At 40.2% G+C, this 14850-nt stretch overlaps 1 protein-coding gene across 1 annotated transcript; it reads right to left on the bottom strand.

The window, feature by feature from the left end:
- Nucleotides 1-1227: 1227 nt before the first annotated feature.
- On the bottom strand, nt 1228-7988 carry LOC117456268 (prosaposin-like). Its single transcript, XM_034096082.2, has 10 exons — nt 7878-7988; nt 7703-7761; nt 6425-6499; nt 3601-3729; nt 3397-3510; nt 2901-2981; nt 2592-2775; nt 1965-2023; nt 1815-1874; nt 1228-1724 (listed from the first exon to the last, which is right to left on the bottom strand). Exons 1-9 carry the CDS (start codon nt 7927-7929, stop codon nt 1824-1826), a joined length of 804 nt encoding a protein of 267 aa, XP_033951973.1. The 5' UTR covers nt 7930-7988; the 3' UTR covers nt 1228-1724; nt 1815-1823.
- Nucleotides 7989-14850: the final 6862 nt, after the last annotated feature.

Raw genomic sequence — 14850 nt, forward strand, 5'->3', positions numbered from 1 at the left:
TATCCAAAGCGACTTACATACTCAATACTGTGGCGAATCCCCACAGAAGGATTTTGACAGGGTTGTTGCACAAAAGATCCAAGCGCGCACAGAAGAAATCTGAGAGCAGACATTTCACGAGCGCACAGAAACAGCCTGAGTGAGAGAAGGTTTTAAGCTGGAACACAGGAAATCTGTAAGCAGCAATATATCTGAGTGCAAGCGTAGTTTGAGCAGAAGCAGAGCACATCTAAACGCAAGCAGGCACTATTTGAGTGCGAGGACAGGGTTTGAGGGAAAGAAATACATATTCTGAACGTGAAATCAATAAAGTATGCTCTCAAATTTAAAGACCACGCTCTTGAATAAAGATAGGGAATAACCCCCATATGTATTGTGCATCACACTGCAGCAGTCACGTCCGTGCGCTGATGTCACTTTCCCTCTAATCTTCCTGTGGTTATTGTTTCTCTGTTTTTCTCCCGGCCGTTTTAAAAACATTTCAGGCAAGTAAAAGTTGAAACACCGCTCTATACCGCTACAGAATGTAGTGGACTCGCGGGAACGAGTAGAGGACGCGCGAGAGCGCGCAGCTGGCGGTCTGCTCCGGGGCTCAGTCTGCATTTCATCCAACTTTGCATTAACGAAACAATTTCACAACAGACTCTGACAAGCTCACAAACACCCAAAACAAATGATTAAAATGAATGACTGATACAAATACAATCTTTTATTTTTAGTTTATTTGTGTTTAGAAAATTAAATCATTCAATCTACAATGCTATATTGCATAATTTCATTTTCAAAATAAAATAAAAAAATTATAAAAAAATTGTATTTGCAACGCATGCCCCCGGACCCCCGGGTTTGAGGTCGTCCCCCATTTAAAATATGTTCCCATGGATAGGTTCCCAAATACATTTGCACATTTTTTTTAATAGTAACCCCTGTCCATATGATTATTATTGGGTAGATGTAAACTATAGGGCTTTCACTATGGGCAGCAACGCTGTAAATATTCACAAATAAATCCAGCAAAATGGCACAAAAAAAATGGTAGTGGCTGGCTGGGTGTATAATTCCCGGCCTGACTTATTGTCCCAGTCCGGCCCTGCTTTACACTCAGTAAAATAATTTGTGTTGTATGAAAAAATTCGCTTTGCAGTACTTACATTCGGTTTCATGTATTACCAGTTATTGATTTACACCAAACAGCTGCCGATACAATCAGTCTGACAAAAATAAAAATAAATTAAAGCTGTTTATTGGCAGAAGAGGAGAAGGATGAAGTGATTTCAAACAACATTTATTCAGATAATTCTCCTGCGATCATCTGACTGTATGAAGGATTACGTAAATAAATTAAACGGCAGACAAAGCAATGAAACTGTATGTACATAACAAAGATTGGTACAAAAATCTTGTCAAGTAAACAGAATATTTGTGAAGACCTTTCATTTTTATTTCCTAATCATTCAACTTTCTCTTTCTAGAGTTGAGCTTTGTATCTGTTTGTTGGTACTTTTAATCCCATTACAATTCAAATCACCTTCTTGTTTATGATATTTGGTCAAGCTAGGTCCGACAGGCGATGCAAAATCAAGAAATGCACAAGATATCGATCAGTGTCTGGAAAGGTTATTCATCATGGAGAATGGCACAGGGGCCGAGCAATAAGGGAAATATTTGCAGCTTGCTGGTGAAAGATCTTGGTCGTCCATGGGAACATTGAAATTAGTCCAATCCTGAAAAGAGAAAAGGGAGAAATGTATTTCTGCTGATGTGTTTTCTATTTTTAATAACACAAATGTAAGTTCTAGTAGAAATCCACTTACTTTAACATTTTAAAGCGTGTTGTAACGATTCCAGGCAAATTTCTGACAGTAGAAAACAGTCTGTGGTGTAGAGAAAGCAGAGGTAATCACGATTTAGCATTCAGAAGTTAACCGTGTTTAGAGAGGAGAGGTTTTTTTTGTTTGACTTACTCCACATTTGAAGGCAGTCTCCATGTCTCTGCACCTGTATGTTGCCAAAGTGCATGGGTCTGAGAGGGACAAAAAAAACGGACATGTGAATGTGATGGTTGAATTATTTGTTGATAGAAAATCTTTGAATTTTGATCATTGATTAGTCATCCTTTATCAAGTTAATATTTTTGTTTGGGGTTTTTTCATGCTTTCCCACTTTCCCACTGGTAAGATTTAATACTGGGATAACTTACAGAAATAATATGTGCAATCTCTACATAATGTATTGTATTTGATCTTTGATCTTATACCAAAATGTGTCCAAAGATGGTCAAACATGGGAAATCGGAAACTAAAGTCAAGTAATGGTGTGTTTCATTTGGCCACCTGAAAGCCCCTTTGCATGTGTTTTGGTTTCCTGCAAGAAGGTGTCATTTGACTTTTTCAAGTTTTATCCACATTTTTACGATGTCGTTTTTTTACATTACGTTGAAAACCAGATAAGACATTCAGGCCCTACTTTTTGATATTAAGTTATCCAAAATTAAGCTTGTACTGTATGTGGTTGATGTAGAGAACCCTTGTTAAAATAAGTAGTTTGAAGATGAAGCCCTGCACACATCCCTGGGGGGGAACCAGACTCACCCACAACAGGAGCTTCCTGCCCGCCACACATAAGGAGAAGAGCGCAGATGGTCTGAGGGGTGGCTTGGCTCACAATTGCATCCAGCACAGTCTTGCTAAACTTGCCAACGATGTCCTCGCACTGATGTCTGAACTTGGATGGCAAAATATGACAGATCTCCCCCAGCAGCTTGATCACAGCATCCTGCAAAAGTCATAGACGTCCTAAAGTCGTCAGTGCTGCCTAGAGTTATCTGCATGTCTGTGTGGGTGTGCAGAACAAAGGGATATTGTTTGTGTGTGTTCCTTGACTGCATGAGCGTGACTCACCTCAGTCCTGTCTTTTGGCAGCATTTCCTCCAAAGTCTTGATGAGTAGAAGGCAGAAGGGGCATGTGACTGTGGGCTGCACCTGACACAAACAGCAGAGGGAGTCAAGTCTAAAGAGCCTGTCAACAACTATGGTCCACATATGATATTATCTTTTGTCCATTCTAGCAGAATCAAAATTAGAATATTTGCCAAGTAGGTTTACACATTTAAGGTATTATCTTTGGTGTATAATGGTGCAGACATAATACAGTAAAAGGAATTTAGTTGGAGAATTGTTATAAAAACGGTTTAAAAATCTAAAACGAGATAAAATAAGAAAAAATTGTCAAAAGAAATACAATTTAAATGGGCTTTGCTGTTTTAAAGATTGTGCAGACATGTGCAAGGTTCAGACTATTGCATATAAGTAGTGGCTCATAAGATGTAACAAGATGTGTGTTAATGTAACGTATAGTATCTATTAATTAGAGGAGTGCTTGCTGTACTTTACTGACATTTTCGTTTGTCAGAGCCAACTGAAGGAGTTCCTTGACCAAAAAGCTGCGCATCTTCTCCTGCTCGTCACCGGAGCCACAGAGACCGATCGCATTGCAGACATCTGCTGGTTTCTATAAAAGATGTGATCAAGACATAAACCTCTCTTTAGCATCAGACACACTAAAGGCAAACTACAGACTATATGACACACGTTTACTTACCACAAAACCAACAATGAAGTTGAGGGCCACTGGGAGCAGCTTCTCCACCTCGTCTTTGCAGAATTTGGCAGTGGTAGCTGGCCCAGGCAGGAGGTCACACACATGTTCAATGCCATCCATCACCTTTTTCTGAAATACAGTTCTGCATTAGGTGTGTGGTCTTTAAAAGGGGTGGAGAGTAACTAGTATATTTACTCAACTGTACTCAAGTTAAACCTTGATGTAACTTACTTGAGTATCTCTATTATCTACTACTTCTACTCAGCTGTCATTTGCATATCATCTTTAAGTGCAATGCAGGCCTAGTTGCATTATTATGACTTCTAAATACCACCCCTTTGGCAATCTGCCTTTGAGCTACAAGCATTCAATGTAATATAAATTAACCAACAAATAGTTGAATAAATGTGATTAATACCTTGATATGTATTTACTTTGGACATTCAACGAAGTTTATTTTTTAATTTATGAATTGTATGAAATTAGTCATGACCGTGAAGCTATCAGTCGGCGCCCCCTCCTCTGTCAGCCAATCATGTTCTAGCAGGCCCATTAACGGCTAGATAGCTATGGCTAGATCCAAATAAATAGTAAAGCGAAAACTGTCTTTTCTTGGTTTTACATTGCTGTATCTTTTCACGAAGAACTTATTTTGACTCATTGTGACGAAGGTGGCTTCGTCACTATGGACTGACGGCTTCAGGCCGGGTGAGAGGGCACTTTGTTGGCGTGATTGCACAGTATATGTTGTCTGTGGCTGATGATTGTGTGCACCTGGTGTCCTGTGTTGTCTCCTCCCCCCTCAACTGTGTCTTGTTGTGATGATTGGAGTGTGGGTATTTAGGCTCTGTTGCCCTGTCTGTTGAGGGGCTGGGTGTGGGTGTGTGTGTGAGAGATCCTTGTGGCTGCAGGATGTGGACAAGGAGAACAGCAGGATTGATTGAGGCTATGAACTTTGTGCCCATGTTTTTAATAAATGCCCACGCCGGGTTATATTTTTGGACGTTCTGCCTCTGCCTCCTTGCTTGGTCTGGGCCGCTCAACGGTCAGCTTCACACTCATTAAGCTGCAGAGGTAACTGAATTTAAAAGTTAGCCTTTGACGTTATCAACAGCCTTAATTTAATGCCAAATAAAAGTCAAAGCCAGGCAAGCTAGACTGCGGCTAGCTAGTTAGCACATTTAGCCTTGTGTAGTTGTTTGTGTGTGGGCTTTATATCAGCAATAGTTTGCTTATTTAATTAGGCTACTTTGGTATTTACGGTGGCCCTAAAGTGCAAGACACCACAGCATTTCACATTGGACGGAAAGGGTATTCCTTTAGGGAAAACACTTCTTGTTTGTGATTGGACAGAGCCAGCCAAAGAAGCACTGCTGTGATTGGTTGTTTTTGCTGCCAGTCAAGAAATCACGAAGCGTCATTTCTTGACTGGCAGAAAAAACAACCAATCACAGCAGTGCTTCTCTGGCTGGCTCTGTCCAATCACAAACAAGACGTTTGCAGATCGAGCCATAAGAAATGAATGCAACTGATTATATAATGTGTAATGTTTTTATAGGCAATAATTTAAGCTTTGTTAGTTTCAGGTTTAATATGTGCAATAAGTTAATTTAAATAAGTTTTGCAATAAACATTGAACCAGTCCGGCCCTCGACTAGTAGGCTACCGAATTTTTTATTTTAGCCCACTGTTGAGTTTGACACCCCTGGTTTACAGCAAGGTCTTGTTAGGGAATAATTTGCTTTGGTATTCAACCTTCGACACAGTTCATAATTTTCTCTTCTCACTGTCTCCTTCCCATGGCATAGGTCTACGGCCTTGGGTATTGCTGCTATCTCTCTTAAGGAGGAGCAGCTTGGGCGCATTGTTGTTGCCAGTCTATATGACAGAGCACAAGACGCCATGAGGTAGTTTACTGTTAAGGGACATAGGTTCCCTGGCGCACTTTCTTTTCGATGGACGAGAGCTCTAGTTAGATTCAGGGTCTACAATTGTTTAGTCTCACTGATAGAGAATGTTGATTATTACACTCCGAACTAGTTAAAACATCGAGCTGCAGAAGAGTTCTTCATTGGTTTGGCAACCGCTGTGTCATCTCGTGACACACCACCTGTCTTGTCAATTCTCCGGCTGTAACTCCAAATAAACCGTCAGTGTTTGCCATCAAAGCTCCATCTCTCCTCGTGTCTCTGAGTCCTGTTTCCAATTGCTTCAGAAGTTTCTCCCACAGGTCTCACATTGTTTTTTGACTTATAAATGTAATTTTCCAATGTGACACTCAAAGTAACAGGTTCTATTTTGTACACTTCCTGTTGTTCCATCTTTACTTTGCCTTATAAAGCACTATGCATTATTTTCAATATTGGTAAACAAAATGTTTCTGGGTATTTATAATTACTGAACTGAACTCTTTATTCACAATTACAGTTGTATCTCCAAAGAGCAGAATGAGCTCAGAAGAAAGAGGATCTTTGGGGTCAGGTGAGAAACAAGAAAAACCTGTGAAATTTCATTTCAACTTTTTGTAGAAATAGAAAAAAGAGAAGTGATTTACATAAAAAAAGAAAAGAGAACCTTTACTTTGTGCATGCTTGAATATCACTGCAATGCATGCCTGATCTCAAATGATTTGCATCTCTGAATGTCAAGAATGATTTTCAACTGATAAAAGAACAGGTGGAAGTTAATGTTTTATTATTGGGTGAAATGTAGCATTTGAGATGCACTGTGTGTAATTGTGACTTGAATATGGACAAAACTAATATCAATTATATAATTAAATCCTCTCGAACACTTGTACTGCTTAGTTGACTTGTGTACTCACCTGGAGGTCTGCGTTGGAGATCATGTCAGCAAGGAGTTCAATTATTTTAGTGCAGTCCTGGCAGACATCCCCAGTCTGAGTATAAAGTAAAGGTACCTCATGAAAATATATAAACATCTGAAATAGATTTGAACACTTACACACTCCAGGTTCCTTATTCTAAGTTGATGTGAGCATGAGATACATTTGTGAAAGGCACTTCTTGTTATTTTTAAGGTTTCTTGTATGATTTACAAGGAAACAACTAGTGTATGGCTGTATCAGTTCCGCTATGTTCAAAATCGAAACAGTATAAAACCATGTGAAAGTTGTGGAGCTTCAGCCATGAAGAGACTTCCTGATTTTGAAGAAATGCAAATCTCAGTTCTCTCAGTTAGTAAGAAGTCAACCACGTCTTTGCATCTGTCTAATTGCTTTTAATTCATGTGAACATTTCCATTAATTCTACGTGTTTTGCTAAAAATGGAATGATGGCCTTGAAGTATCATATTGTCCTCCTGAAGCACTACCAGAGCTCCTCCAAAATAGCATTGATGAAAAGTAACTAATGTTTTTGTAAGTACAATTGTTGATGCACTTGCACTTTCCTTTACACTTTTCTTTTTTATTGTACCCTCAATAATTGTATTCCACTACAATTCAGAGAAATAATTAACCTTTACTCAACAGCATTCATTTGGTGGATATACATATTAGTGCTTTACTTTTTAAGATTTTGTTTACATTTTTTAAGGTCAGTGAAATACAATGTATAGTTTTTAAATCAACACTTTTACATGTGACTCGACAGTGTCTAGTTGAGGCCTGTTTTAAAGAATGATAATCACTCAAAAAAAATCTGTTTTTAATACTGGTATAATAAGCTCACCGATTATGTATTGATGCGTCAGTATTAACCGACTATTAATGTCCTATTTACTACTATATCTGCCCTAGGGGCAACACACATACTTTTGCTTCGATACTTTAAGGACATTTTTTCTCTTGAGTGTTTTTCACTCTGCTATTATCACTTTGTTGATTTTTGATTACTTTTACTTATGTCAATAATATGAACACTTCTTCATTCACTGCAAAAGGTTGTTAAATGCATTACACCATGCAATTTAACCACACAATACAATTTGTGTTTGCATAAACTATATCTGAGTGTTCAGAGTTCTTAATCAGTAGGATATGCAATGCAAACATATTATAATCCTCAACATCATAATCAAGTGTGTTTTAATTCCAAATTATATTTTTGTTGCAAGAAGTTTTTTTAAATTATGTACTTACTGCTCTCTGGTCGTCAGGAACACTTTGCACACCATCAACTTGCAAAGCTGAAGCCAAAGCTGCAGGGGGAAATATTCTTAATTAATCTTCCTCAGTGTTACATGTCTTATTATCTCTCATTGTTTGACGATTGACTTTGTTAGGATAATCTTAGTAAAATAAAGTATAGTCTCACCACAGCCTTCAAGACAAACGGCGAGAAGCAGAGCGATCTTGAGCATGGCCATCGTCAGATATTTTCAGGTGTTTATCTGAATGTCCCTCCTGAGGTCTGCACAGGGGAACTGTGAGTGCAGCTTATATTTACCCGGGCACCTGTAGCCCCCCCCCCGAACAGCTTTAAGACTTCATGTAAGTGTGATGAAACTTGTCAACAAAGCAGAACTGTTTTTTTCTCGGCCGCTCAATAATCTAATTAGTTTGATTCGCGAAGTTTCATATTCAGTTCCTCAAACAAAGGGGAACAGACTTTAGATAGTTTTGTACGTAACTCAGATGTGTCACATGTGCTAAAACATTCAAATGTACGAGGCTGCATTGTCAACTATAGTATGGTCTATTCTAGCTGTGTATCCTACCATATGTTTTGCAGTTATAATAATGTCCGTAAAAAATCAACCACGACCAACGTTCACTGAAGTCAAGTGGGTCTCAGGACTGGTGTTGTTGTGAAAAGGTGTTGTTTCCTTTGCCTTGTAATGGCTGAAAACAGCAGCACATATCGACATGATCTCATACTGCATTTACATTACATTTCATTTACATCATATACTGAACTCATCTAATTAGTTGTTGTCGGAGAACCTAAAGTGAGACAAATACTCCCCCTGCTGAAAAATGGTCCCCTCGACTTTTTCCAGAAACTGTAGTGTCTGCAAATAATACAAATAAACCATGTAAGGCCGTCCCTTTCACCTCAAATCTGACATCTTTGAAACACTTGTCCTGGATTGTATGCGGAAGATTTAAAATTGTCCCAGAGACGCAATTTACATTACAACACTTCTTAATAATCACATCTACTGCCTAGATGAATCCAAGGAAAATAAGACGTAATGACATCATAGGGTATCATTTAATTATAACAGATGTAAGCATCATTGTTGCAGATAATTAGTGTGAATGCTGTTTACAGCATTCCACTATTGTTCTTCTTTTCTTTAATCATCTTCTTTTTCTTATTTCACCAAATAGATTGGCTCTCAATAACTTCAGCATACCTTCAGCTACAGAAACGATTCAAATATCAACATACTCAGCCTTTTCAGCACATGATGGGAAACTTTCAACCTTTTCAAAATATGTTATACTTTTTGAAATGCTCAGCTTTCTAAACTCTTTTTTTTACCATGTAACTCAATGGGAGGAACCTTCCAATCCTCTTGTTCCTCATTGTACATTCAGCCTGATCTTTCATCAGAGCACCAGCTGCACACCTTTAGTAAATCTGCAAAAAATGCCACATTATTGACAAGAAAGTACACAAAAAGCAGACTGAGACACTCGCCAGGGTCCTGACATGCACCACACGTTGACATTTTACCGATAGCTGCTACCGTTTTTAAACTATAGTTAGAAATGCAAGAGGTTTATCTCTCATTCAGATCAATGGAAAGGCTCTCCTTTCACTGCACATCTCCATGGTAACCTTTGATCTCTGGGCTCACACACAGGTGTTTGATAACGTCGTCACCTCAAACACAAACACACAGACTGGAGTTTAACAGACTGTCTCTGCCTATTCTTTTCTGTCAGTATGCATGATGTTCAGTAAATGACCAGTCAAAATCGAAGGATCCAATGTGTTTGTAAACGGAGCAGAAATAGAACTAGTCTCCCACTTCAAGTATCTTGGAGTCATACTGGACTCAAACTTGACTTTTAAGAAACATATTAAGAAAGTATCCAATACCATTAAATTCAAATTAGACCTTTCTTAATAGCCAATGCTGCAAAGTCATACCTCCACTGTATGATTCTATCCCATATTGAATACTGTTTTACAAACTGGTCGTTTGCTTGTGCCACACACCTTAAACCAATAGAACAGCTGTCCAAGAGATATCAAGGTGTTTGACAGAAAGCCAAATTCACACCACCACTGTACCATCCTTGAAAAAGACAATTTCTTGAGTTTTGACCATTGTAAGTCTTTTAAAAGTATGTGTTTTTTTTATAAATGTTGACATGGACTGGCCCCCCTGGCAGCTCAATGTGGAATAGCCTCCCAACTGAGTTACGGGATTGTCCCATTTTGAACAGTTTTAAAAGTCAACTAAAAGAATGAAACAAACACACGTGCAATCACCGCTAAATGCACTTTAACACAGGGGTATCTCTTTTGCACTTTATGTCGCTCTTGTATCTTCTCTTGCACTTAATGTCGTAGCTGCTACATTGTACTAGTGTTGTCACGATACCAACATTTTGGTTTCGATACCGATACCAAGTCAAGAATTGCGATTCCGATTCTTTTTCGATACTTTTCTTAAAAAAAGGGAAACACGGAATATCGGCTTTAAAATGAGGAATAACAGATGATTTTAGCAGTCAGAACAACTAAAGCAGCAGTGTTACTAAGAACAGAAACACCAAAGAGTCACATCAAATATAAATATATATAAAAGCATTTATTTTAATTGTGTAGCAGTGAGTTTAACATTTTGGCAGCACTGTTGAGCATTTTGAAAATCTATTTTCCTGCCTCTGTGCAAGGCTTAGTCTTTCTATCTTTATAGCCAGTGGTGTAAAGTAACTAAGTTCATAAACTCAAGTACTACTTGGGTACAATTTTGAGATACTTGTACTTTATTTAAGTATTTCAATGTTTCTTTTGCTACTTTGTACTTCTAATCCACTACAGTTCAGAGGTACATGGTGTACTTTTACTCCACTACATGTATTAATCCCTTTAGTTACTTCACAGATGTGGAGGAATGATGTGAAATATAACCAAGTGTTAAATCAGACTTTAGTTCCACCTGGAGTAAATCCACAAGATTCAAACTAGCTGCACCTTCACCAGCTTTGAGAACACTTTCATGATCAATCATTATAAAACACATCATATATATTATTCTGAAATGGACCAATCTGCACAATGACTACTTTTACTGTCGCTACTTTAATACTTTTACTTGAGGAACATTTTGAATGCAGTACTTTTACTGTAACAGAGTATTCCTACACTCTGGTGCTTCTAGTACAAGACCTGAGTACTTCTACTTTTACTGTCGCTACTTTAACTATATTTTGATGATAATACTTTTGTACTTTTATTTGAGGAACATTTTAATTGCAGGATTGTTCCTACATTCTGGTACTTCTACTTTAACTCAAGTACAAGACCCGGGTACTTCTACTTTTACTCAAGTACAAGATATATACTTATACTGTAATATCTTGGATATTAACAGACAACGGAACAGTTGGTTATTTAACAGGACTCTTTATTGCTGCCTCCGGTGATTCTCTCGCCACCCCCACTTACTGTAACTGTCGTAAACATGCCGTAACGTATATATGACAACTCCCCTTGTAGTCAGTTAACAATACTATGACATCTCCCTTTTTCCCTTTTAACAATATAACACATATCAATAACTTAGATATCTTTTCTCTAACAATTCAACACATATCAATAACTTAGATATCTTTCTTTAACAATATCAACACATCAATAACTATGACATCTCTCCTTTTTTTTCTCTCTTTTTTTTTTACAATAACAACACCCTTTTTTGTTGTTGTTATTGAACTGTCCCCTCACAGGTCAAGTCTCTGGACAGGTCTAACAGGTCTACCAGACCTGGTTTGGATCAGTCCATCAGTGTTCCTTGTTGGACCAGGCGAGCCATGTTCTGGGCTCATCTGAATGTCTGGTGTGTTATTCCTGGGATTTGTGTCGTCGTTCGCTGGAGGCCCCGCGACGGGCACCGCGACGGGCACCGCTTGGAGATGTCGACGGTTACGTCTGTACAGAGCACCCTGCTCCGTCTCGATGAGATAAGACCTCTGTGTAACACTCTCACCTGCCACTACTGCAGGTGTGGACCAGGTCTTTTGATTGTCCAGTCTGGTGAGAACATGGTCTCCTCGCTGCAGTGGTGTGAGCTCTCTCACGCCATGGCGCTTGTTATAGTAGAAGGCCTGTTTTCTCTTCTCCGCAGCATCTCGAGCTCTGATGTGATGTCTGCTCGGCCACTTTGGTTGCAGGTTCTTGGCCAGAGTGGGCAGCGTCGTCCTGATTTTCCTGCCCATTAGGAGCTCTGCCGGACTGACACCGGTCTGCTGTGTGGAGAAGAACGGTAAACCATTAAAGCAAGTAGGGGGTCCTTTTGTCTCAGAATCCCCTTTGCCGTTTGGACTGCACGTTCAGCATAACCGTTTCCTTGTGGGTTGTGGGGACTAGAGGTTGTGTGCGTAAAGTCCATGTCACAGGCAAAGCCTCTGAAGACATCGCTGCTGAACTGCGGTCCGTTGTCACTGACAACCTGCTCCGGTATTCCGTGCCGGGCAAACGTGGCTCTCAGCTTCAAGATCACATGTGCACTAGTCGTGGTAGGCATGTGGAGTATCTCCAGGTATCTAGAGTAGTAGTCAGCTATGACTAGGTAACTCTCTCTCTCATGTTCACATAAATCTATGCCAATTCTCTTCCACGGCCTGTCTGGGAGAGGTGTTGACAGGAGAGGCTCTCTGTTCTGTGCTCTCCTCTGCTCACGACAGTACATGCAGTTCTCGACTTTGTGTGTGATCTGTGTGGCTATGCCAGGCCAGCACACCGAAGTGTTGGCCCTGTCTCTGCACTTGTTAAGACCTTGATGGCCCTCATGTATGCGTTCTAGTATCTCTAACCTCAATCTCCCTGGTATCACTATTCTACTCCCTCTGGTCACTACCCCATCATGCATAGACAGTTCGTTCCTAACGGGAAAGTACTCCCTAACACAGGTGTTTATGTGTGCTAGGTGTTCAGGCCACCCCGCTTGTATGTACCTGATCACTTCTTGGAGCTGCTCGTCCGCTGCCGTCTCCGCGCGGATGCTGTCTATCTTTTTCGGCGATGCTGGAATGCTGCTCATCACAGCTGCTACGTAACACTCCACGTCTGTGTCTCTACTGAGCTCCTTGTCTTCCTGTGGGCTCCTGGACAGTGTGTCTGCCACCACCAGGGTTTTCCCCAGCGCATACTCAGCCTCCGGGTTGAACCTCATCAACCGCATGAGGAGTCGCTGGCAGCGGAGTGGCACATTGTCGAGATCCCTGGAGTTCATCAGTGGGATGAGGGGTTTGTGATCCGTAATCAGTTTGAATGCTGGTAGGCCGTAGAGATACATCTGAAACCTCTCACACGCCCACACGCTCGCCAGGCACTCCTTCTCTATCTGAGCGTACCTGGTTTCAGCGTCGCTCAGTCGCCTTGAGCAGTATGCTACCAGTCTCCAGTCCTCGCCATGGAGCTGCAGCAGGACACCGCCTATCCCATAACTGCTTGCGTCTGCTGAGACCACTGTGCTCCTGGTAACATCATAGTACACCAGGGTAGGTGACGTTGTGAGGAGCTCTTTAACTCGCTCAAAGGCTGCTTGTTGCGCCGGACCCCACATCCACACCGAGTCTGCTTTTAACAGTGCATATAGCGGCAATAACTCCCTATGAGTTAGCTGCTGAGAGGCTAAAAGATGCTCTTTGCTGTGACGCGTTCCATATAAGAGTCCGTAGTCATTTGTAGTCCATGGTGTTTAATAAAGACGAAAACAAACAATATACGACTCCAGACCTGACGGTCAACAGAAAGTATCGGAGCAAATTCACCCTCTTCCTACATCATATCCTCCCAACCGGCATCCAACAGGTGACTAAATACCAATAAACCACACCCACGTGACCATTGCCGGAAGTGATAAACAACAAGAATGAAACGCGATGCAAACAGAAATACAAGATAATAATACAAATAATAAATAAGGCAAAAACAAGCATTTTGGCTCCTACATTCCGGCCCCTAATTATTATATAACAATTTATAATAATTATTCAAAACCAATTACAATAAAGCACTGTATATTCTAATGATATGCAGATCATCATGTTTTAAATCCAGTATTCATAGATCAGTATACAAGCAATCAAGTCTGCTGTGTGTAGTATTGTGAGTGCAGGGTGCAAAAATAGTCACTGTATGCAGGGGGCAAGGAGCAAGGTCAAACATTTTAAATTATTTAGACATGGCAAAAGTTTCTCTGCCTCATGAAAAAGGTGTACTTGGCTGAGGGGTATGTTCAGAAAGCCACTATTTGTCTTCATCTGAATCCCAAGTACAAGTCCTTTTTTCCTTGTCCTTTTCCAATCTAATGTGATTGGTCCTTCCAATAGTTTGGCAGATTTTAAGACTGGATCCCGGAACCGCTGATTCCCCATGGAAAGTCTCTGGATGTCTCTGCCACCTTCAGGATAGTGCATCTTAAATTGATGTTTCCACAGCATATCCACTGTCCTTACAGATGTCCTGCTGGCACCCATCACTGACTCTGAGAGTTTGCAGTCCTCTTCACCGGCCCCAGTAAGGCCACTTGTATGCAAAGAGGCTGGTTCTTTTCTGTACATCTTAGTTTCCTTTGTTTCTATGTCGTATTTAATTTGTCCCGCTTTCATGGTTGCAAATTTGCTTTCTACTGGATGAGGTTGTGACTCGAGTGTTATGGTAGATGTGATGATTTCAGTGTCAGCTCTGTCCTTGGTTGTTATTGTTGATGTTTTTAGATTAGCTACACTGTGCTCTGGAATGATTGGTGCAGATGTATATATAACTTGTGGCTGGGGTACAAAAGGATCTGTTTTGACATGAAGGGTTTTCTTTTCCTTAAATTCATTTACAAAATATGACTGCTTGCCATCAGATCCTGTAGTGCAGCTACTCGGAACACTGGATTTCTTTGATGCAGCAAGAACCTTCATTTTAGCCATGGTGGCGGCGATGTCTCCTTCTAGGTCCAGTTGTTCTCTTCTTCTCCTCAGCTCATGTTCCTGTTTTTCTAAAGCATGTTCCTGTTTTTCTAAAGCATGTTTCTTTTGAAGTAGATTTTGTAAAACCATCAGGGCGGCCACTTCCACCTGAGCTTTTATATAAGCAGGTGCAGTTCTTG

Source organism: Pseudochaenichthys georgianus, chromosome 12 (assembly GCF_902827115.2).
Source record: "Pseudochaenichthys georgianus chromosome 12, fPseGeo1.2, whole genome shotgun sequence".
Taxonomy (NCBI): Eukaryota; Metazoa; Chordata; class Actinopteri; order Perciformes; family Channichthyidae; genus Pseudochaenichthys; species Pseudochaenichthys georgianus.